Raw genomic sequence first — 22,481 nt, forward strand, 5'->3', positions numbered from 1 at the left:
CCCGGGTGAGGCCACGTGCCCCTGGGTCCGGGTGAGGCTGGGTCCCGGGTCTGGGTGAGGCCACGCACCCCCTGGGTCCGGGTGAGGCCACGTGCCCCTGAGTCCAGGTGAAGCCGTGCCCCTGGGTCTGGCCGAGACCAAACCAGAGGGAGTCGGACCTCCGTTACCACCATTTGTCCACCATCCAGAGCTGAGGGGTCAGTACCAACATGTACACATAAGGAACTGGTGGACATTGAAATTGGGTCTCAAAAGAACTGTTGGTCCAGAAAGAAACTCACTACAGACTGATTCATTTGCCTGTCAGCATAACTATTATTGCTCGTCTCACATTCAGTTCTTATAAGTATATCTCTAGTGACACATGATCTCGCTCATCTAGGGGAAATGATGAACAACATAGACTGATGAACAAGAACAGAACCAGAAACAAGGAGGCATCGATCGGACTATCGGGCCTCAGAGGGAGGATAGGGGAGGGTGGGGGGAGGGGGAGAGTTCAACCAAAGGACTTGTGTGCATGCATATGAGCCTATCCAACGGTTAAGTTCAACAGGGGGTTGGGGCATCCGTGGGGTGGGGTGTGGGTTGGGAATGGGGGGATGAGGACAAATATGTGACACCTTAATCAATAAAGAAATTAAAAAATAATAATAATAATAATAAAAAAGAAAAAAATACTTATTACATAACAGATTCAGGAAACTGTTTCTTAAGATCACATGCAATTTTTTACAGCACCAAAACCCCTTGGGGAGGTATTAGGTTGTGCACTACATTTATGATGATTTTATTGGCCCTAGAGCATAATTTTATTATTTTAAATGACCGTAGAGATTTCTAATTATTGCTATCGTTGATTTTATGGCACGGTATTGGTCCCATCTATGATTTATTTGATGCCAAGACCTTGATCAGTAAGTCAACACCCAAAAACGACATTGTTCCTATGGGAAATACTACTGGCTTTAAAACACCTACTTTTATGGGAGAGTTTTTATTAATGCTATGCCATGAAAGGCGGGAACTGCCTGCTCAGGAGGACCCTCATTAAGAAAAATATAAGAGTAAGTTTTTCTTTATCTCCCAACTTTTAGGAGAAAGAAGCATTATTTGGGATTAACATTTTTAAGCAAGCGTCAGAGAATAATGTGGAGTATGTCCCAAATTTCTGTTCTACCCCTACATAAGTGGTTCTCAACTCTGGCTGCATATCAGTACCCAAAGGGGGCATTTAAAAAATAGCTATGCTAGGCCCCACCCCAGACCGACTGAATCAGAGTTTCTGGGGGTACACTCAGGCTCTGTATTTTTTTAAAGCTCCCCAAGTAATTATAATGTGCATCCAGGATTCAGAACAGTTGCCCTACACCAGTAGCTCTTAAACTTGAGAGAATATCAGAATCAGCTATCTAAAAGATATTGTGAAAACACAGATTGTTGGGTCCCAGCTGGGAATTTCTGATTCAGTAGGTTTGAGGAAGAACTTTAAAATGTGCATTTCTGCTCAGCCGGCATGGCTCAGTGGGTGAGCGTTGACCTGTGAACCAGGAGGTCGCAGTTCGATTCCCAGTCAGGGCACATGACCGGGTTGCGGGCTTGATCCCCAGTGTGGGTCATGCAGGAGGCAGCCAATCAATGATTCTCTCATCACTGATGTGTCTATTTCTCTCTTCCTCTCCCTTCCTCTCTGTAATCAATAAAAATATATTTTTTTTTAAATCTGCATTTCTAACAAGATACTGATGGCCCAAGGGCCATACTGAGAATTACTGCCACTTTCCTAGTTGAATATTAAGTTATTCTAAGTTAATTTTATGATAAATATATTAGAGGCCCGATGCACGGAATTTGTGCAAGAGTAGGCCTTCCTTCCCCCAGCTTCCCTCTGGCACCCAGGACCCAGGCTTCCCTCGCAGCCCCAGCTTCGGCAGGAAGGATGTCCAGTCTAATTAGCATATTACGCTTTTATTATTATAGATTAGTTTGCTCCTTGATAGGGATTTTTGAGCGGGTTTTCAACAGTGTGAGCCAAAGAAAAGGATTTTCTGCCCGACTGGCGTGGCTCGGTGGCTGAGTCTTTACCTATGAACCTGGAGGTGGTGGTTCAATTTCTGGTCGGGGCACATGCCCGGGTTGCAGGCTCGATTCCCAATGTGGGGCGTGCAGGAGGCAGCCAATCAATGACTCTCTTTCATCATTGATGTTTCTCTCTCTTCCCCTCTCCCTTCCTCTCTGAAGTCAATAAAAAATATATTTTTTTAAAAAAAAAAGAAAAGGATTTTCTGCTTAATCATCAATTAAAACAGGTAACTCAAGTTTACCAGAATGCACCATTGCCTGAGAATTGCAGTTACTAAAGCTCAACCAGAATGAAATCAGGAACAATACAATTCAACCATTAGTAAGCACCTCCCATACAATGCTGGGAACACACCATGAGTAAGTAAGTCATTCTTTCCTTCCCAGTGACAGACAGACTATCAGACAGGACTGCTGTGCACACAAGTAGCTATGGAGTCAGACCATGGCAGTGGAGGTGACTGTGAAAACTTAGGTGGGGGAGGGGAGGTTCAGAAGGACGTAGGGGAGGCTTTACAGCAGGATCTCCAAGGGGACGACCCAGCTGCCATTTTTCCACTGTTCACACAAATTTTACAATACCAGTGCAGCAGATTCCCTGCCCCTCGAGGGTGCATCTGGACCTTGTCCCCAGGCATTATGGGAGTCCAGACAAATATAACTTTCAGGCTGAGGGCAGGTTCTGTGGTTTATCTACCTTTGAACTTTTTACAGCAATTAACCAACGCCTCACACACATAGGCGTTGCTGAATACCTGGGAGTAAGTGATCAAAAAATGTAATCTGGAAGGTAAACCTAATGCACCCAGAGGGAGAAGGAGGTCAGGTTCAGGTTACCAGTTTTCTGCTCTCTAAGTAGTAACCCCATTCCAGGCCTAAGACACCATAGGCATTTAAGAAGTGAGCTTAGGTAACCAGAATACAGTAACACATGAAGCTGGTGTTGGGATAAGGGTGAAAAGCAGCAGTTTTCCTGTGGCTTGTTTCTATAGATTTGGAAAAAGTAAGAGGGGAAGACTCCTCAGAGATTAACTCCTTAATGCAGGGACCCCACTGTAACCTACACTGGGGTAAACACATAGTAGGTGCTCAAGTCATGTTCTTTCGAATTGAAAAACCAGAGTTCCTTACTGAGCCTGAAAAACATTTCTTAAGTTATAGGACTTTATCTGACATTCAGCAGCTGATTCAGCTGAGGAAATTCATTGAGAGCTGTCAAGAAGTAATTTCAAAACCCAAACGCACAATCACCAACTAGGAACAGAATCCCTCTCACACATCCCACCAACCAGACTGACGCACCTTCAACAACACTCAGGGCCCTAGAGACCCTGGACAGAGAAAATGTATAGAAGTCAAAGCTTTTCTCAAGATAAGAACACCAAAAACAAGATGTTGTCAGAAGAACTGAAATCAATGTGGAAAGTTAAGGGCTGAAAGCACCCTTTGGAGTACAATGTCGCTGAAGGCTTTGTGCCTCCCACTAGAACACAGCTCCCAGGCAGCCTCTGCTGCTAAACAGCCCTGGCTATTGGAAGTTATCATCTTATTTTTGACAAAGGTAGCTTTAGTTTGCTAGGCTCAATCTTAGAAGTTATCCACAATTACTTCTTTTACAACTAAATTGTAATTAAATTTTACCTTTAAAGAGCAGTACAGAATCAAGCGTCAAATGATCGAAAATTAAAATTGCCCCCAATTACAGTACTCTTAATTATTAGATTCTTTTTGGTGAATATATTCCAAATAAAAGTACTGAAAAAAGAAGTATCTCCATGTTATTGTGCTGTGATTAACCTAATCAAAACTGTCTTCATTGTCTGTCTGTTACATAATCCTGGATTGCCATGATTTCAACTGAATGCTCTTCTTTGAATGGGTGAATTGGTAACCACTTCCTGTCACGGGAAAGTTATAAAGGCATCATCCTAAATTCTTCCATAATAGGATGGTACCCAGATATTAGCAGTTTGCATCTCAAGAGCATTGTAAACCTAAAAATGAATCAAGATGATAGCTTACTGAATGGTGAAATACCATTAATTCCAATCGCAACAGAACAGAACTAGAATTTACTACCTTTTCTTTAAGGGGAGGGGGGAGGTGGTACTTAACAAAGGAACTAATATAAACAAGATCGTAACAGGTACACTTACACTACTTAAAGGAGTGAAACATAAACATTTGATTGTTTTGTGAAAAAAAAATACATCAAAATTTTTAACTATGGAGAGGTCAACAATCTACTCTGAGTGTTCAAGAAAGGAGGGGGGTGAGAGCAGGATAATGCAGGATACACTCTGCTTGAATAGAATATATAAACTGTGTAGAAAATTTAATACTATATTTACCCCAATGTTTTCTAAACAATATAAAAAGCATGAATCTTTCTTAAAGTGCAGGCACTCTTAACAAGAGTCTGACATTCTATAAGCCTCGTCTACACATATTCAAAAAGAAACGTGTCACTTCACATAACTTACCAAGTTAACAGGACCTTTAAGAGAAAAAGCTAAGTGGGTTATGGGATTATGTTAATGCAAGTAAAGTAAGCACTGAGATTCAATAAAAAGGTAAGGTAAAGACGCAACTATTCAAATATTCTATCTGACCGAAGTCAAAGTAATTTAGGACATTCTACGGCGAAGTTGGTAGGGTTTGCTTGAGTTTGGCAAAATGCTCGTACAGAATGAATCATTCAACAACGAGTCCGCACGGATATGCCTAGCATCAAAAGCAATACAAAATGTTACCAATTTCTTCAATAAACAAACGCATAATAAAGCTAGGCACCAAAGGTCTGAGGGCCCGATTTTTTTGCATTGTTAATAGGGGGAAATATTCACCGTGTCTTATATCAAAGTGACCACTGCATTTGCCTGAGAAAGATGTACTATAGTAAATAGCATATTTCTTAGAAAACCAGTGATTTTAAAGAAGAGTAAATATATTTTCCTCTTGTAGACCATGGCTAACCACAGTATGGCACAATTCTGGAGAAATCAGACCTCACCCAGTTACAAAAATAGCAAAAAGGACTCTTGTTGCTGGCAGAAAAGTGACAAGCATCTGTACTGATACAAGAACAATCTTCTAAACTTTTTTATTAGGCATGAAAAAAAAAACAGCTCTTTCAGATAAGACTGAAAGATAAAAATTTAACTGTGTTTTATAAAAAGGGGAGGCACTAAAATCATTCTTCAGGGGTAAAATAACAGAAAGAGGTGAAAAAGAATAAGGGAAAAAAAGAAAAAACTTAGGTTAAATGCCAATCACATAAACCTGAGGACTTGGAACAACTGGGCCTCGATCCCCTAACCCAGTGATGGCGAACCTATGACAAGCGTGTCAGCAAAGACACGCGTAGCCATTTCTGATGACACGCGGCCGCATGCCGAGGATGAAACATTTGCTGCTCCTGAGGATGAAACATTTGCGACTAGAGTATTGGAGTTAGTTTTTTCCTCAAATTGACACACTACCCTAGTTATGCTCAGTTTTTTGGCGAAGTTTGACACACCTGACACACACCAAGCTCAAAAGGTTGCCCATCACTGCTCTAACCTGTGAAGTGAGGACAGTGGTATCTGCCTCCCTCAGCATACAAGGTATTATGAAAATTAAATAAAGATTTTAAAAGGATTCAATAATCCATAATTGTTATTATTGTTGTTTTATAAGGAATTCCAGTTTTGCTCCAAAAGGGCTCATTATAAATACTAATATAAGGGAATTATTCTTTTCATTATAAGCCCCAAACCAACCAAGTCTTTGATTTGCTGACTTTTCCTGGTTGACTTAATTAAACGCTAGATGGCTGGTGATGTTCCCCATCCTCTGGTAGTCTGACTAATCCCTTCCCACTGAATGTCTCATGTCTAAGGAACAAAATAAGGCACAGTGACTATATGTAACTCAGTGACTAGGTGGTAAAAGACAGTGTGGTGTCTCACTCACCGGGATTACTCATTCCGGACGCCTACAGTCATGTTGTGAGCAGACCTATGCAGAAGCCCAGGTGTGAGGGACTGAGACAATAGCCAGAGAGAAACTGAGGCCTGCCAACAACCACACGTGTGAGCCTGGTAGTAGATCTTCTGGACTAGCTGAGCCTTCAAATGACTGCAGTCCCAACTGGCAACTTAACTGCAATTTCATAAAAGGCGCTGAGCTACAACAACCCAGCTAAACTGCTGCCACAGTCCTGACCCTCAGGAAATGTGTGAAATAACCCTGGCCAGGTGGCTCAGCGGGTTGGAGCGTTGTCCCAAGCACCAGAAGGTGGCAGGTTCTATTCCCGGTCAGGGCACATACCTCGTTTGCGGGTTCAATCCCTGGTGAGGGCATATGGGATCAATGTTGATCAATGTCTCTCTCTCCCATCAATCTTTCTTTCTTTCTTTCTCTACCTCTCTCAATTAACATTTAAGATCAGTCGCACTTCCCTGGTTACAAATGATCTTATTCATTGGTAAATCCTGTCATTTTTTACCCTTGCCTTGTTTTTAACAGTAACTTCCAATGCTCTCTCCTTAAACTGATCATATTTATTATGTAAAAACACACCTTGAGTTTGATTCTTGTAATCTACCTATTATCTTACAATAAGAGGATAGATAGCTGGTGTGTTTTTTTCAAGTAGATTTTTCTGCTGTAATGTAATTTGGGTTACAGAGAGAAATAGCTACAGTGAAAATTATATTGTCATGTAATCATACTGAATCTAATAATACTAAGATTAACCTATACTTTATTTTTTTTAATATTTTATTGACTTTTTACAGAGAGGAAGGCAGAGGGAGAGGGATAGAGAGTTAGAAACATCGATGAGAGAGAAACATTGATCAGCTGCCTCCTGCACACTCCCTACTGGGGATGTGCCCGCAACCAAGGTACATGCCCTTGACTGGAACTGAACCTGGGACCCTTCAGTACGCAGGCCGACACTCTATCCACTGAGCCAAACCGGTTAGGGCGATTAACACACTTTAAAAAAAAAAACTGATTTACCAAACCTATTCTGATTCCACTAAATTTGAATCTCTGCTTTCCCAACTCATTTTGCAGCCCTGTGCAGCTGCTCTTTGTAGCTCACCTCATGTTTTAAAGAGCCTTCATACCTAACATGCCCATGAAGATTTTATTCCACTTAGGCCAAAAATTTGGTCAAAAAAAAAAAAAAATTTGGTCAAAAGTTTGAAAAAACCCAGTCACAAAAGAGCAAAATCTTTGAACTAGTATTCCCCTCACCCCCAACCCCATTTTAAAATAAAGAAGAAAAAAGAGGGAAATAAAAGTAAATTATTAATGATATCTTATTATGCCTTTAATTTTAATTCATCCAAAAATATTTAATGAGAAGTTATGTCTACTATTCAAGGCATTCAAGTCCAAATAATAGAGCTGGCTATTTCTGTGGAACTGAAATTTAGATCCATCACAAACGAGGGGAGCCCAGTGAAAACCTGAGGCCTACACCCCTGGATGCGTCTCTATTATGCCTGACCAGAGAAGACTTGCTAACTTACCTCCTGCAGACATGCTTATCGCGGTTACTAATGAGCTATTTCATTCTGCATGTAAATTACAGGACAAAGAGATACACTTTGAAAATCCTAATTCCAACTGTCAGAATAGTTTTGTGTGTGTTTTTTTTTTTGGGGGGGGGGAGGTTAGTTTATTGTTATTGTTGTTTGTTTGTTTGTTTGTTTTTTAAATATCTCAAAGGCTACTGGCAGTTTTCTTTTAGTTTGGCCTTAAGGAGCATTTACTGAACCCGGGGCCAAGAAGTGAAATCCATATGGCCTTCAATTTCCTCAACTTAAATACAAGGAAGTGCAACAGTAACCAAAACACTTTTCAAACATATTTTTAAAAGCAGTTTTTCACCACGGAGATTTTCCCACCAACTACATTCTATGCTTTTCAAACTACCTGCCTTATATCAGATATTGATTTACAGGCAGAACTCAAGTTCTTATTTTTTAAAATGTTTGCTGGACATATGAGGATCACATTTTCTTAGGAAATGGTTTAAAACAATACCTATCCTAGTTGTCGCCTCGGTGTTTAACTGGAGAAGGGTGTAATTTAGACTGATGTGGAAACATGCTTTGCCTCTTCTATGAAAACAGAGGCTTATTTTTTGCTCGTGAACAAAATTATGAAACACTACACACACAAACATGTAAGACTGTCGCACATTCAGTATATGTACATTCCATATTTACAAAAGGACTTCAGATGGCTTAATGTAACAAAAACACAATAAAATCATTCCATAAAGATAAAACTATAGGGCCTTTGTATTGAAGGAAATAATGATTCCAGAAAACTAGACCAAGGACGGTTGCTGCAACTGAGACCTAATTTTAATTTTGAGCTTCCAAACAGCTATCATCATTAGATAAAGGACATACTAGTTTATCCAGTTTATCAAGAGGACTTTTCCCTCACTCACAGACAAGCCTGAAGCATAAGAGATACTAAACATCATGGAGAGTGTCTTCAACATTATTTTGTAGAAATGCACGGTTTCATGTGGCAGAGGCAGCAAACTGGCAACCCCAGGGCCAAATTCAACCCATAGCTATCCTCTTTGACCCTCACAGTGTCCCTCAAATGTTTTTAATTGTTGCCAATATTTAACATAAGAACTCCTTCTCTTGAGAAAAATCAGATGTGGGTGCATTGACCCTACATTTCCACCGGCAACAGTCAGCTGGAGCTTACTATCTATACAGTGGTCTCTTTTACAGTCTTACTACAAAACGTGGGTGCGCAATATGAAATCATCAGTCTCCGCAGGCCGGTCTGCAGGAAGCTAGAGTGATGGAGTGAACAGGATTATGGAGCAGAGCAAAGAGGGGAGCCGCCTACCCCCACCCCGCACATGAGAACCACCCAGGAGGCTCTTTAAACAACACAGAAGCCCAAGTCCAAGGACTTCAAGGACTCGCCCCAAGAGTCCTTGGTCACAGGTTAAGAAATCACTGAGAGACTAATATATACGTTTGGAAGTAATACCCTGTTTCTGAAGAAGAATCATGCGTGAGGGACAGATACTGAAGAAGTGTGTATTAGAGAACAATGGCTCACGTCCCTGCTGATGTGCTGGCCATCCGTAATAACCAGTTGAAAATATCTTGAAGATCACCCCTGTGAAACCCCAACACAGCTCCCATGTCACCAGATCCCTCAGTCCTCAAAGGCAGTCGACTCCAATGGCTCTGGCCAAGAGCTGGAGGACAGTCATTGGCCAAGGAGTTCCCGGGAAAGTTCCTGAGGGCAAGCACGCTGCGCCGCTGATTGTAGAAAAACCTACAGATTTAGTCGTCTGGCATGTAGTTGGCAAAGCAAACATCTGTTACTAAAGTGAAGGTGACAGGAGATGGAAGGCCATTCCAAAAGAAGGGCATACAGAAGTAACAGAGGCAGGGTCTAAACGATCCTCAGGAAAGAGCTTTGGATCTGTCAACTGGCTGACCGGGGAATGGATTCAAGGCCTGGGAGTAATGCTTTCTAACTGTTTTTTAAAGCAGCAAACCTCAAATTCTAAATGAAACTTCAATATATAAAACAGCAATGAGTGCAGCAGACTTCTGATTGAAAGGTGGGTAAGAAGCCGAATCCCCCATGTACAGACATCCACTCTCTCTTTCCCCTAAATTTACCACCTCCCCAGAATCCTCAGGCTCTGTGGAATATGCTGTTAAAAGCACTGCCATGGGAAATAAAAAGACAGAATTTTGGGCTGGAAATTTTTAAGGCAGATAGCAACACCTTGACCAGAATTGTCATATATGAACTAAAGCCATAAATCATTTTCAGAATCAAAATTATTGTTTTGAAATCATTGTTGAAATAGACACCATTAATACAAAAATCGATGAACCAAAGTGCTAACTCTTCCCTGGTAAGCCTCATAAAATGTATCAAGAATTATATTAGAATCAACCACCTGTTCCCAGTCCTTCATAACCCTTAAAACAACGTCCACTTCAAACTTACCTACTTTATAAACCTAAGTCCCTTTGGTCATTTAAAATAACTGACCTTCCAGAACCTTTGTCATCTCAAACCTTTGTGAAGGAAAAAATAAAAATAAAATGTGAATTTAAAAATACGTATCTTAACTGAAAAATTCAAAGAATATTAATCAACTAGTAGTTTGTTCTTTTTATTCCTTAAAAGGAAGACTAAGTCCTACATTTTTAAATATCTGAGCTTAAAACTTGGTTTCTCAAGGTCTTCAATGTCATCTTTAACGGAGACACAACCGAGAGTTTTAAAAAGCTCCGTTTATGAATTCCCTGTCCATGATTTGAAGGCATCGCTATCAGTCTGAAGAGAAAGGAGGAAAGAGTACAGCTGGATACAGGAGGAAGAGGCCAGCTTACTTATGCATCCACAATATTTTCTCTATCCCTCAATGATTCAAAAGAAAAAAAAAAAAACAAGATGTGTTTTCCCTTCACAGAGAATAAATACAAATTGCACTGTGGAGGGTAGGGGGGGTGGGAGTGGGGAATCTTTCAGGCCTGGGAAAATCCTTCCCAAGTTTTCAACCCTCACAAAGGCCTACAAGGACGTTTGACCCCCACAACCATTGAGGAGCGCATGACTGCTTCACAGGCCGAGGAAGTGTACGCCACAGAACCCATACATTCCAACACATTGAGCAAGCACACACAAGCCTCCGGCTTCCCCAAACTCAGCCAGCGAGGGGGCACAGGGCGGAGGCAGGCCCGCTCACCAGGCACCTTCCAGCCCTGCCCCACCACCCAAACACAGAGGGGAAGGAGAAGAACAGAGAGGGGAAGTGGCCAGTGTGGGGCCTCATAGGAAGAAATGTAAAACCTTTTGTGGGGCAGGCCAGCCCCGTACTCCTGGAGTTTTTAAACATCAAAGGAAAGAACGACTTGTGTGAGACTTCCAGTCCTGTGCCACCACTGGAATCACTTAACTGTTTTCTACACACCGTCAGGGAGCACCGGCCTTTCCCACGTGCTCTCCGGAGAGTGCCGAGCTACCTGACAAAGTTCAGTCACCTATGCTTCTATGGCCGCCGGCCTCCTTCCCTCTCTCCCTTCCACCCTCTCTCCCTCTCTTTTTCCTTTCCCTTTCTCTTCCCTCTCTTCTTCCTTTCCTCCTTCCCTTCCTCCTTTCTCCTTTCTTCCTCACAACTGAAGAGGCTAAACTGCATTTTTTCAGTGTTACATTGTTTCATCATCTACCTCTGACGCAAAGACACAGAAACATTTTACTCCAAAACCTTATCCTTGCAATAATGAAAAACACCTTTTTTCCCCCCTCCAAATATCCATTGTTAAAACCACAAAGATCAGGAGGGACTAAAGTAAAAGGGCTCCTTGATACACAAAAAAACTAAATAGCCTATCCTCAAAAGAGCTTTTCAAATTATCTTCTATTTCATGAATTGGTTTGAGGTTAACCTGTCCAGGATCAACACTCAATTACATACTTTTCACTTTGTTTTTTTTTTTTTTGAAGAGAAAGAATGAAGAGAAGATATAACGTGGTAATAAGGATGTTTTTTCCTGATAATATTTTAAGCTCCATTAGAAGTTCTCGACTGAGAAAACCCATTATTTTAACCTCACAATAAATATCATAAAATCATGTTCTTATCAAATAAGCACCTCTATACCTAGAAGCAAAACTCTTACATATCTCATTTTATTGGCACTATCACTGCATCTTAATTCCTATTTACTAAAAAAAGTCACAAATGCATTATAAGTTTAAGTATTACATCCAAAAACACATATATATCTTTTCTACTTCCTTTGCTATCACTGACATTTTCATGTGTCAAAAAGGTTTAAAATTTTCTAATGTTAATAAGATGAACCACTTTATAAAAGGTAATTTGCAAGAATCCCTTATTTTCCTTCTCCAAACCCTAGACATGTTAAAATACACAGATAAAAATGAAAGCATATCAAACTTCGTGCAACATTCTAGGTCCTGAACAAAAAAGCTTGAGTTTTCTTGTGTGGTGTTTGGTTTTTGTTTTTTTTTCCAGGATTAAAAAATATACATATCTGGGCCAAAAGCACAAATGCAGACCCTCCCCCCCCCATACTGCATACATATATGTCTTTTCACACTTAATTTTTAGCCACAACAATATTTTTAAAACATCTTTTTAACTTTATACAATTACCAACGCTTCTACTATAGGATACTTCAAGAAAGCGTCCTCAAATTATGACTAACACTTTTAGTTTTCTTTCTCTTAAACTATATTAAAAATATACTAAACTTCAGTGTCATTTCCTCTGCATATCAGTAGCATACGTGTAAATTATATCTCGTATTCGGAGTTAGGAAAAATATACAAAGTTACTCCATAACCTATGTACACAGTAACAAACTTTCTACTTTATTGTTGGGGTGCTGCGATTGTGTTCAAATGAGACGGACCACGAGGGTAACAGGGCCACAGCTTCTAGGCAGCAGGTGGTCAGGCGGAAGGAGGGGCTTTGGCGCCTGAAGCTTTGGGGTCCTGCTGTAAAAGGGATGGCATACAGATCTCTCCAGGCTGTGGTCAGGATGAAATATGCAGATGGCCTAGCCCAGTGCCCAGCACATCAGTCACCTTTCTTCCTTTTCCCATCTTCTGAGCCAGAATCCCACAGAACATGTGATACCCACACTCTGAACTGTACGAACTTAAAGAATGAAACACCTGTGGAGTTGGAAATAATCTTCTTCCACCTATTTTTTTTTTCCTTGGCAATTCCTTCCTCCCTCCCCCCACCACTATCATCAATATGAGTGTACACAAAAGTTAAAGGAAATGAGGATAAATGCCAAAGTTTACAATTGAGGAAAAATGGACTGTACTGCGCATGCTTCGTTTCTTGACTATGTTTTTGAGTGATTATATCATTAATGAAGAACTCTGAGGAAACTTTATGGATGCTATCCTGTTCATACTCATTCCATCCCCATGGGAGAGGTCAAAGGCTATATTTGACATGGAGAGTGAAGCAGAGAGGCAACAAATCTCGGGCAAGACCTGGCAGCCGCCAGGAAAACACTTACACCAAAGCACAGATCTGCCCTCCAGCAATGTTTTGGCTGAAACCTGTGAAGAACCCATCCTAGACTTTCATTTACCAGGGCTACCTGTGTGATCTGTATGGCTCCGGTGCTGAAAGATATATCTTTCTTGGCAATGTCCTATTTCATAATACAAAGAAGGCAACCCTGAAAAAAGCAATGGAAAAACAAAGTCCAACCTGCTTAGTTAGGCATCCCCCCATTTCTGTCTAAGGGCAAGCATGACGATGGGAGGAGGTAACGCTGCTGGTTATTTTTAAATTACCCCTGTTTCCAATTATGTTCTCTAAAAAACTGTAACAAAGTATAGATCACGCAGACTGATGTAAGAATAAGACTGTTGCAATGGGTCATTCACAACAAACGTATTTTCATCTATTTCCATAACTCTTGAATGGCACCCTTTGAATCTTACAACACTTTCAGGTGACTTCTTTAATTTAAAATATTGTAAATGTAGGAGAAGCACACTGGACTGAAGCTCAGAAGACCTGAGTTCTAGCTCTAATGGCCATGCGGCTTTAGGGCAAGTTATTCAATTTCTCTGAGACTTTTTTACAGTTTCCTCATCTATAAAAAAAGGGGATACTAACTGTCCGATATTCTTCATTTGAAATGAATGAAATAATGAATGTGTAAAAGAGGCTGTGACATCATCAGCACTATATACATGTAAGATGCAGCAGGTGCTTAAAAATACTTCTATCTCGCTGAGATAAGGCTACTTTTTATCCATCAGCACATGGAATCATGAAACAACCTTTCTGGTCACATTTAAAACAAATATTAAAAATTCAAACTTCCCCTAAGGCAAACTGTCACACATTTGTACACATTATTTATATGCTAATAAGAAAAACTAAAAATACCATTCTTATTGCAATGATCCCATAACATATTTTCTTGGTCATTAGGTACAACATTTCTTATAATCTAGGTAAGTATTAGAAAGTCTAAAACCTGTGTCAGAACTCCTAATTTTCATTTATTGGACTCATTAAAATACCTATTTTATGAAATGTTCTTGGTAGTAAACAGAATGGGAAAATTTTAACTAAATGTTCATATTTTAAGAAATAACATGTAAAACAGATAAATAACCAGGAAATCCAGGAATAAGCAAATAAAATGTATCTCAAAACTGTAAGCCTATTATTTAGAGAGACCCAGAGGCTTGGAGAGGAGACATATTATCTATTAAATGATGGACATATGCTGAGCTTTTGGACTTCATTGTCTGCTAGTAAAGCAACAGCATTCATTTTCTCTGGTCTACTTACTCTACACCTCAGTATGTCATTAGACTCTACCAAACTAAAGAGACAGTTATTATAGTTCCCATCCTCTTTGTAAGCCACATCAACAGTATCTGGATTTTTTTGCAGAAGAAAATAATTTTTCTTCACTATTTTATGGAAAGACCAGACTAAAGTCCATCATCAACACAGGAAAAGTAAAACCTTAAAAATAATGCTTTGAGCACTCTGCAATTTTGCTTCCCAAAATAGAACTCATACAGTCCATGCCACCAAATGAAAATTACAAGTTTGTAAGCATGAAGTCAAATTATAAAGTAAAAAGATTTTTTAAAAAAAAATTTAATGGTGATAATCAGAGGAAACACTGTTAACTGGTAGGTGTTTCTTGTTTATTTGCTATCATGTTTCCTTCAATGATAGTGCTTTGAATGACTACCCAAACTAACCTGAACTTGAATTTAAGTATAAAAAGAATTAAACTTTGACTAATAAATTTGGACATGTTTTATTAAACAGATTTGTCTCATCCTTCAAATTAAGAAGTTAATCATAACTTTTGAGAGATTATGTTTTTATGCTAAGTTTTAGAAAACTGGTTTAGCCAAGCTCCACCACTCTCTTCTTTAAGAACAGAGAACCCCGCCAAAAAGAACATTGAAGACACTTTGGTGATATTTAAAGAGAATTTTTTAAAAAATATTATTTTGAAATATATAATTTAACATCCTCCAAAGAAACTAGCTTAATCCTATGTTTCTTCTAATGAAATTGATTTTCTCACAGTACATTTGTTTTGCAAAATAATGTATTGCCTTGCCCAGTATAGAATTTCTAAAGGAATCTGCATATGCAAATCTTGAATTTTCTAACACTTAAAAATGGCTTACAGATCATCAAAGCCTTCACAGTCACTTGTTAACTGTATTAGTGAGAGGGGACGTCCAAGCAAAAAGGAAGGAGAGTAAGTTTTGCATTGGATAGTCCTTCCAGCAGCATGCTCACTGAAGAAGCCACTAAGGTGCCAGTGCCCTGGCTACCACCAGGTTAACCTCCTCCAATGCAAATGAGTTTGGAGTTAGGCATCACTCAGGCAAGTATCATTGGATCTGATTCCCTTTGTCACAAGGTTCAAACATCTATTGATTTTCATTTGCCTTTTCATAACTGAAATCCAGAGTAATTGTTGCTCAATTAAAGATTTCCTTCTCTTCCCTCTAGATACCATCTGTTTGAAACTACCGTCCCCAACAAAACACACACACACACACATACACCCATGTGCACACACCCCACTGAATCACAGAGATGACACACTTAAGTTTAAATAATATCCTCTAACAACTCTGACCAATTGCTCATCTACTTTTGAGGATTTCATTAGCAGACTTGGAAGAGTGATTCAGCAGTCGACAGCAAATATTTATAAAGTTGAAAATATCAAATATGTATAAATAGTTCCTGTAGAAATCTGACTTCCATAGTTTTTACTTTTAATAAATGTACCCAAGTTACTTTCCTTTTACACACATATCAACATTATTCACATCCCCCAGTTTAAAAGTCAGAGCTACCTCCATAAAATCAAAACAATAGTGAAATGTTAACTTTTACCTGCAATTAGTTATAACTTTTCTAATGTCCTTTACAATATTTTTCTTCTTAAAAAATATATTGTACTTTACATCTTTATGTATAAAAGGTGTTATACAACTATTACTAATCTCTCTCATCTTCTCTATATAAATGATAATCTCAAGTTAACATAAAAACAACAACTCTGAGAGCATAATTTATTGGTCATCTTATACTAAGGCATAATTACAAAAAAAATTTATTATTTTTTGAAAACACAATTTGGCAAATGTATTACATGCCACCCAATCAACTTTTAGAATTAATATTTAGGTGTTTGGCCATTTAATACTTTTATAAGTTACTATAATACAAATTAAAATTGATGTGAATTTGGAAAATTGAAAAATCAAGCAGTATATAAAATCTATTTTGATTTATAGATTTCAATGTTTTTTTAGTATTTAACTAAATGTAAAAACATCAAATGACCTGTCATTTAAAACATAAAGTAGAATTTTAAACCTATGTTATTACATAAATTATCAAGTAATTTTTTTCTTTATTGCTTCCATTTTAATTTTAATAAATTATCTCCTAAAGGTCACAAAAATGTGTGATTCTCTATGACATTACCTAGAATCACATAAAAAAATTATTAGTCTTTTTTAAAATGGGAAACTAAACATTCAACTTGAAGTCAAATCAAAAGTAACCTGACAGTTTGATATAAAAATTTTACCTTAATATATAGTATATCCAAATATGGAACCTATATAATTAAATACAGGCATTAATTTCCAATTCAACAAATTCTTGATAGAAGAGGCTACCATATGATTTTAACCTCTTAAAATCTTTTCTGTCGCTACAGAATTAAAAATTGATGTAGTAAAAGCCTTTGTTGTAGGGAGGGCTAGAGGTTGGGTGTTTTTTTCTTTTTGGTATTTAATTCAACTATACACAATGTAGTACATACAAGCAAAATACAATTGAGATACTGTTTTCTTTAACATTCCTATAGGAGACCAAATTCATTTGCATTGGAGAGAACACAATTACTGATTTTTAAGTCATGAAAGACAAATTCATAGCTTTTTCCTACACTACCTCACAGTATTCACACCATCTCAATGAAAGCAAGTCTAGCACCAATTAGTTATTTCCTAGAAGTGGGCAGAAACTGCATTTTTCAAAATTTTGTTTCTTACAGAATCATTCAACTTCAGTTACAAAGCACATTCAAGTTAGCATATGTCTTAGTTCAAAACAATTTATACAGTGTGTATACACACACACACACAACTAAACACTCATCGACATCAAAAATGAAATTTCTATCAAGGAAACTTCCACAGCTTTCAACAAAACTTTAAAGCCCTTACCAGTTTGTTCCTCATTGAGAAATCTTTGTTTCATATATACTACCAAGAAATATGAATAGAGAAAAAAAGATTCAAAGATTTTTATTCAACAGAGCCTGAACTCAACTTAGAAAGATAAATAGATGGTTTGTATATGGTTCACATTACCATTTGCATCTAATAAGAATGAAATACATTTGGCAAAAAAGAAAAAAACAGTTTTCTATTTCTGAGTGACCTTAGAAAATAATGGTATCTAGTCTGTCTAATATAACAGCACATATAAACTGATATACCAAAGACCCAATTGGTAAGCAAATGGCATGCCAATAATTTCATCACTTAAGATAAAAACATCTCCCAAAGTATCACTGGCTTTAAAAAATCTATTCAGAATGTATATATTAAAACTGATTCTTGAGAACACAAAGAAATCAGAACAATATAAAGAGAATGAGCACTCAATTGTTGAATGATTATTTAAGTAAGCAAGCAATCAAGATGAATTGGTTTCTTCATATTTTCACTTCAACCAACACAAAAACCACATATAGAACTGACTAAACTCTGACAAATTTACTCCTAATGTGTTAATTTTCATAGAAATGCAACACAAGAACACTAAAATAGTCACCATATAATATAAAAGTGTTGGTTTCAAATGTCACAGTGCCCTGCTTTTTGAAAGCCACCACCGTGGTAGAGCCCTGTACATGAGAACACACAGCTGCTCCATCCCAGGAGTCTGAGCTCAGTGCATACCACTCATTAGCTATCTCTCCCTTAGCCTGCAGTACAAGTAACTAATTTCTGCACTTTAAACTAATAAAGGGGAAAAAAAGATTAAAACCATCCAATCAGCAATGATGTAACCCTCTACAGCAACAGCTTATGCATACATTTGGTATGTCAGACATCTTCAGTGTAGTGAATCATACACAGCACATTTTAATCTGCCCCCTAGGTATTTCATATCGCCCACATGTTCAAAGAAATCATGCACTAATAGGGCTGTATAAGCCCTAGATTGCTCTTTATTTAATTAATACTAAAAATCTGGGATATGCTCTTAATTCTGAACTCTTATATAAACCCCACAAAATTGTTTAAGTAACACTCCATCTACCAGCAAATTATCTCTGCCTTTTGAACAACAAAAAAATAGTATGCTTGTGAGAAGTTTTAGGAAATACTAATAACTTTAGATAAACTGGTTTTCACTTACATTGCAACATGAAATGAGACACCAACTCACCAAAGTTAAAATAGCACTGAGTTTTACAAATTACAACCTAAAAAAAAAGTACTCCAAACAGCTATATTGCCAATACAATTAGGCATTTGTAGAAACATAGCCAATTAAATATTTTTAGGTGATTCTTTCAAACTTTGTTCAATATATTCAAATTTTCAAGTGTTGTAAGATCAGTAATTTAAACTTACAACAAATAATATATCAGAAAGCTACAACCTGGATTTCTGAAGCAAAAAATAAATAAATTAAAGAAAAGTATACAAATTTAGAATACATATTTTCCTAGAGAACTAGCTTAATATTACACACAAAACTGCAAATCACAACTTTTACCTCTTTTTAAAAAAAGTATTAAGTAGTTTTCTGATATGCCACAGCATCGTTTGCAAACAAAAGATATTCTTGTTGCTTACTTAAGATAAAACATATCTGTAAATGTGCACAATTTTTTAAAAACTCTTTAACAAAATATCTAAGCATTCATTAAATTTGGATAGTTTGTTTTAAAATCTATTCAATCCTGGCAAAAATCAAGTAAATGGTTACATTATTGAGTATCACAGATTTTAAAGATAGTAAATCAAAGACTTAGATTCTCTCCAATTCAGCTACTTAATGACTAATGGTGAAGAAATGTATGTGAATGGGATACAAACTAAGTTACAACACAGTTGAGGAAAAAAAATCTAGAATAATAAAGGGTCCAAATTTAAAGTCCACAATGAACTTTAAAACAAAGATGTTGTTCATTCTCTCCTTATGGACAGACATTTCTCATGTAAGCAAATCACAGGAGAATTCCAACCTCCACAAACCTTTTTACTCCTTCATTAACAGTGCACTTAAATATAACTATAGATTTCATAGTGATACTTGGTTAGCCTCAAACATATCTTAAAAGCAACAGCAACAACAAAGCGCTCAGAAGCAATATTCAGCAGTCACAGTGACTACAAAAGTCTGGCTTTTAACTGCTATCCAATCCAAACAACCCACTTCTTTAGAGTACTATGCAAAATATTGACCCCCTTACTGAATTATTTTTATTATTCAACATTAAGCTATCTAAAAAAGAAAACTAATTAATTGCTAAGTTTGGTTAAGCAATTTAGCTGACACAGTAAATGTTTACTCTTAACATCTCACAGGAAGTCTTGACAAGCATTTGTTGCCATTGTGCTGGGGGTAGGGGTGGGAGGCAAGTTTTGACAAACAAGTTCAACAGTCCCTTCAAAATTTAACACAGCTAGTGCTCGATACACACACACACACACACACACACACACACCACTCCCAGTAAGGCACCAGATATTTTCCAAGACCAGTAAACACCTTATATAATGAAAGTAAATAATGTAACCTTCTAAACTATGTTATATCCAATACAAAACAAATGCCTTTTTACAAAATTACAAAAGCACATTTTTAAAAACGGAGTGTGTTTTTTACTTATACGTAAGCCCAATCACAAAATAACTAAGCAAAATATATTTACCTGAGCTTTTTAGAGACTGAGTAATCAACTTCCATGATTTTCCCATGCAATTCCACTTTACCTTTAAAACAGAAATTAAAGCACTCAGAACCTTCCTGGTAGGAAACCGGCGGGGGTCTAGGAGGAGCACGCACAGAACTCCGCGCTCGGGCTCCGCCTTCGGGTGCCCTCAATGGGTCTCCTACCGGCTCCAGCTGGGCAAACTTGGTTCCCAGTGGGAAGAAAGATGGGCGCCCCGGCTCTGGGGACGAAATGGGGAGGGCGTGAGCCAGAATCCGACCCCAGGTATAGCTGTGGGTGGCATTACCGGGAAAACAAATTTAATAAAGAGCGGCGCCAATTTGAAAGGATGAGCTCATTTGAAACTCAAGCTGCAGGGCTGGCGCGGCCGCGTTTCCCTCGGCCCCCACCTCTCCATTATGCTACCCGGGGTCCCGAAGCCTCCGCAGCGCTCCCCTCCCAGCCTAGTCCTCCTCTCGGCCCCCAGAAGACGCGCAGAAGCCCCCCGGGGTCCACTCCTGCGAGAGGCTAGTCCCCGCGGGCTTCTGGGTGTCACCTTGGCCTCGCCGCCGCCCCGCCCCCACTCCGCGCGCTGGTGGGGAAGGGGCTCCGGCCCGGCCCGGGTTCGTGGGGCGCAGGCTTGTGGTCTGGGGGCGAGCGCAGCTCCAGGCGGTGCGTGTGCGGGAGGGAGAGTTGGGGAGTGCGCGCGCGCGCGCGCGCGGGTGTGTGTCGCTCTCCGTCTCCCGTCTGGGCTCCAGCGCGCTCGCGGGGCCCCCCGGTCTCCTCTTTCCCGGTTCTCAGCCCGGGCCCCCACCGAGTTGAGACAGGGCACCTCGTAAAAAGGTGCTTCTGGCCGAGCGGGAGGCGGGGGGACAGGCGGCGGAAAGCCCCCCGCCTCGAGTTCTTCTCAATAAAATCGGACAAAAAATTCAGAGAAAAATAGGAGCGCTTGAGAGACGAGCGAGAGGCAACTGAGGTTCGGGAGAGGACCGAGAGAGATGTGCCGTCGTTCAGGAGCTGGGGCTGAGGGAGCCTCAAAACTTCAGAGAGGGCCATCAGGATGGCGCCGAGGGGGTGCCGAAAGTGGGGGACCGCGGGGCTAGGTGGGGAGGGGGCTCGAAAGGGGAGTGCGGCTCAGGGACGCCAGAAGGCAGAAGGTCCTGGGCACGAGGCACGGGAAGGGATAAGGTCCGATCAAGCGAGGAGATGCAGGATTTGGGGGGGTCCCTGACAAAGGGGGTGGACGGGAAGGTCAGTGAAGTGGGGGGGACGGGGACTCTCTAAGGATGGGGGTGGGGAAACTCTGGAGAGCAGCTCGGAGAGCCGGGGGAACGAGGGTGCCCTCCAGAGAGCGAGCGAGCATCGGGGACCCTCGGAGCCGCACCGGGGTCGCCCGTGGGCTGCGGCTTGGAGGGCAAGGAGTGGGTCCGAGCTGTGGGGGAGGGGAGCGGCGGTCAGAGTTGAGGGTCCGCGGCGTGGAAGTGAGCGTGCAGGCACGGGAGCCCCCGCCGGGCGCCGCCCGCCGGGCTCGGCCTCTCCGGGCGCCGTCCGGGCTGGAGCTGGGAGAGGCAGGGGGAGGGGGACAGCGCCGAGTGCTCACCCGAGAGGGTCTCGATGGCGCGGATGGCCCAGTTCTGGTCCGGGTAGTCCACGAAGGCGTAGCCGGACTTCAGCAGGACCTGTCCCGCCAGAGGCAGCTTCCTGTCCCCGAAGAGCTGCCGGAGGTCGTCGGCGGTGACGGCGGGGCTCAGGTTCCCGATGTAAAGCTTGTTCATCATCCGCGTCTTCCCCGAGAGCCCGCGGCTCCCCCGGCCCGGTACCCGGCACTCCTCGCCTCCTCCGCTACCCTCGTCTCTCCTCCTCCTCCTCCACCTCCCCCCCTCCCCGCCCTCCGCCCGCCCGCCACCCACCCCCACCCTCACCCTGGCTCCCCCCACCGCGGCCGCCCGGCCCGCCCGGGGGCAGAGGCAGAGGCGGAGGCGGGGACTCGGCGCGGCTCCCTCCTCGGGGCAGAGTCCCGGGCCGGGCGGCGGCGCGCGGACAAAGCGCTCTCTCTGCCTCCCTCTCTCTCCCTCTCGAGGCGGCGGTGGGAGGAGGAGCAGCGGCGGGCGGCGGCAGCAGCGCACCCCGCTAGTGTCTGTGAGAGAGTTTGTCCCGGCGTGTGCGCAGCCGAGAGTGAGCGAGCGAGCGAGCGCGCGCCCCCTCCCCGCCCAGCGCCGTGCGCCCCTGGCCTCGCGCTCGGAGCGCTCCGCGCGCCTCCCCGGATTTCTGCCCCGCGCCCGGCGGGCGGAAGCGGGTCGCAGCCCAGGAGTGGGGCTCCCGGGCGCCAGAACCCCGGCGGGCGCGGCGCGGGGACCGGCGAG

The 22,481-nt window shown here is 41.1% G+C and overlaps 1 protein-coding gene across 2 annotated transcripts in view; it reads right to left on the reverse strand.

Moving 5' to 3' along the window:
• IGF2BP2 (insulin like growth factor 2 mRNA binding protein 2) overlaps positions 1–21,970 on the reverse strand; it is a 150,767-nt gene extending 128,797 nt beyond the window's left edge. For both annotated transcript variants that reach the window (XM_028134000.2, XM_028133999.2), the window contains exons 1-2: positions 21,719–21,970; positions 20,119–20,179 (exon numbers count right to left, since the gene is read on the reverse strand). In XM_028134000.2, the coding sequence (XP_027989801.2) occupies positions 20,119–20,179; positions 21,719–21,896 (239 nt within the window). In that variant the 5' untranslated portion in view covers positions 21,897–21,970. The remainder of the gene's footprint in view (positions 1–20,118; positions 20,180–21,718) is intronic.
• Positions 21,971–22,481: the final 511 nt, after the last annotated feature.

This window comes from Eptesicus fuscus, chromosome 3 (genome assembly GCF_027574615.1).
Source record: "Eptesicus fuscus isolate TK198812 chromosome 3, DD_ASM_mEF_20220401, whole genome shotgun sequence".
In the NCBI taxonomy this organism is placed as follows: domain Eukaryota; kingdom Metazoa; phylum Chordata; class Mammalia; order Chiroptera; family Vespertilionidae; genus Eptesicus; species Eptesicus fuscus.